The sequence below is a fragment of the Artibeus jamaicensis genome, unplaced genomic scaffold (genome assembly GCF_021234435.1).
Source record: "Artibeus jamaicensis isolate MK-2021 breed Jamaican fruit bat unplaced genomic scaffold, CSHL_Jam_final contig_1045, whole genome shotgun sequence".
Taxonomy (NCBI): domain Eukaryota; kingdom Metazoa; phylum Chordata; class Mammalia; order Chiroptera; family Phyllostomidae; genus Artibeus; species Artibeus jamaicensis.
In genome coordinates this window covers 266,628-269,560 of record NW_026521209.1, presented here as the reverse complement: position 1 = coordinate 269,560, position 2,933 = coordinate 266,628, and the positions used below count along the sequence as shown (strand labels likewise).

The following is a 2,933-nucleotide window of genomic DNA, read 5'->3' as shown; positions in this document are numbered from 1 at the left end:
AAACCTCCCTGTTAATGCAAGCAGGCAACCAGAAAGGTCTTTGCCAGGTGTTGTCCAATTTTGCTTATATGGGGAGTGGGAGAGCTGCTGGCTTATGCTGGTGACCACTGGGGCTGCTGATTGCCCAGGCTCCTGTGGCACTCTGGTGCTGGTCTCAGATGGATGGTTTTGGACCCTGACCATAGAGGCAGCACTGGGGCCTCCTGACGGGGGGCACCGGCCCCTGAAGCCACTTTGTCTTTACTCAGGTCCCGGAGACCCCACTGAGCTGTTGCTGTCTGGTGTTTCAGCATCAGTCACAGCCTCTGGTCTTTTAATTTCATAAATGCTGGTTAACAGATGGTTCATTGTGCTGTTTCTCTGTAGATCTGCCAGGATTTCCAGCCACGAGTACGGGAGCTAGAATCCTCTCCATCCTACTCTTTTGACATCTTCCCAGCATCCCCTTAAATGGAGATTTTTGTCTTCCTGAAATGAGGTCCTATGTGCTCTTTATATGTTTTGGAGATCAGACCATTGTCTTCGAAATAATTACCAAATATGTTTTCCCATATGGCGTGTATTATTTTTATTATAACTCTGTTTTATTTAATCATGCAGAAGCTCTTTAATTTTTTCTTTTTTAAAATATATTTTATTAATTATGCCATTACAGTTGTTCTATTTCCGCCCTTCATTCCCCTCCACCCTGCACACCCCCTTCCCCACCATCCCCCCCTTTAGTTTGTGACCATGTGTCTCAAGTTCTTTACATTCCATATTTCCCATACTATTCTTGCCATCCTCTCTATTTTCTACCTGCCATTTGTGCTACTTATTTTCTGTACCTTCTCCCCCCTTCTCCTTCTCCCACTCCCCTGTTGCTAACTTTCCCTGTGATCTTCATTCCTATGGTTCTGCTCCTGATCTAGCTGTCCTCTTCGTTTGCTTTTGTTTTAGGGGTGGTTGTTAATAACTGTGAATTTGCTGTCCTTTCACTGTTTATATATATTTTTTATCTTCTTTTTCTTAGATAAGTCCCTTTAACATTTCATATAATAAGGGCTTGGTGATGATGAACTCCTTGAATCTGATCTTATCTGAGAAGCATTTTATCTGCCCTTCCATTCTACATGAATGCTTTGCTGGGTAGAGCAATCTTGGATGTAGGTCTTTGGAGTTCATGACTTGGAATACTTCTATCCAGCACCTTCTTGCCTCTAAGGTCTCTTTTGAGAAATCTGCTGACAGTGTGATGGGAACTCCTCTGTAGGTGACTTTCCCCTTATCTCTTGCTGGTTCTAGGATTCTCTCCTTCATTTTAATCTTGGCTAATGTAATTATGATGTGCCTTGGTGTGTTTCTTCTTGGGTCCAACTTCTTTGGGACTCTCTGAGCTTCCTGAATTTCCTGGAAGTCTATTTCCTTTGCCAGATTAGGGAAGTTCTCCTTTATTATTTGTTCAAATAAGTTTTCCACTCGTGGCTGTTCCTCTTCCCTTTCTGGTACCCCTATAATTTGGATGTTGGAATTTTTTTTTATTTCTTTTGTTCCATTTATTTTTCCAAATTGCATTTTACAGTAGAAATGCAGATCACTTTGGATAGCTATGGCTCAATACTGATCGGTGCTCTCCTCTTAAGACATCATCTTCTTACACTCCACTGAACAGAAAACCATGCCTTCTACTGGCATGAACCTCTGCCCAATGAGACACTTGCTGCAGCAGGAACACAGGAAACACTCTGTGGATGCATGCCAGCTGAAATTGTTGTAGGTCACCCGCTGCACTTCAGGATCAATGGCATTATGGCATCCTTGACATACCACAGCATGATTCTTCACATAGCAGGGCTTGCACACGGGCTTGTCACTGACCATCACATATATTTCCCCAGCTAGGATGTTGTCGCAGTCAAAGCAGCAGAAGTGTTTCAGATGCCAATTTTGGTTTTCTGCCTGGGTATACTCATTGCTGAATATCAGCTCATCACAGCCAGCACATCGGGGTTTTTCACTGTCACAGTAATGTCTGCCACAGTATAGCTTCCCATTCTTCCAGAAATAAATCATGTCGACCAGGAGCTCATGGCAGGTACTGCACATGAAACAAGCTGGGTGCCATAGTATATCGTAGCCAGCCCTTTCAGCATAGATGGCTGGGTCACCTTCCTTCATACTCAGTTTTCAGCAGTAGCAGGAATACTGAGTTCTTTTGTGTTCGGCTGATTTGTCCTCCCCGGTCCCCACCGCTGCTGTGGTGTTTCTGTCTCCACCAGGGATGTACATTCTGTTGGAGGCTTGAGCATCCATCTCATGGGGAAGTTTGACATCTCCTACTCCCAGAGCCTCACTCTTGTATTTCTTCACAAACTGCTCCATCTCCTTCACTTCTTTGGGAGACAACTCGTGGCACTTGGTCCTGGTCGTGGACAGGGAGCTGTTTGGCCAGCTGCTTCTTCCGGTACTGTGCCCCCTCTGAGCCTGCCACTGGCTGCTTCTCCTTGGGCAGCATCTGCATGTACTGCCTGGCCAATGCCTGATTCTGGACAGGTGAGCCCATTCAAATTTTTAAAGATGTCCTGAAGGTTCCTAAGCCTCCTCTCACTGTTTCGAATTCTTGTTTCTTCATCCTTTTCTGTTTGGTCATTTTTTTCCTCCTTCTGGGCCCCTCTTTTTATTTGAGTCCCAGTTTTCTTTCCATTACTATTCATTTCCTGTGCATTTTCCTTCATTTCAATTAGTTTAGCCTTCATATGTTACCCTAATTTGTGGCTAAAATCAACCAGTTTTGTGAGCATCCTGATTACCAGTGTTTTGAACTGTGCATCTGAAAGTTTGGCTATTTCTTCATTGCTTAGATTTATTGGCTCTAGGGCTCTGAGTTGTTCTGGAGCCATATTTTGATTTGTTTGTGCCTGTTATGTATGAGGAGTAGAGCCTTAGTTGTTCAC

At 44.1% G+C, this 2,933-nt stretch overlaps 1 protein-coding gene across 1 annotated transcript; it reads right to left on the bottom strand.

Moving 5' to 3' along the window:
• Positions 1–1,582: 1,582 nt before the first annotated feature.
• On the bottom strand, positions 1,583–2,542 carry LOC128627072 (testin-like). The gene is given in 2 exon segments (XM_053663194.1): positions 1,583–2,398; positions 2,400–2,542. Coding segments are annotated over 2 exon segments (924 nt in total). The 3' UTR covers positions 1,583–1,617.
• Between the last annotated feature and the right edge of the window lie 391 nt (positions 2,543–2,933).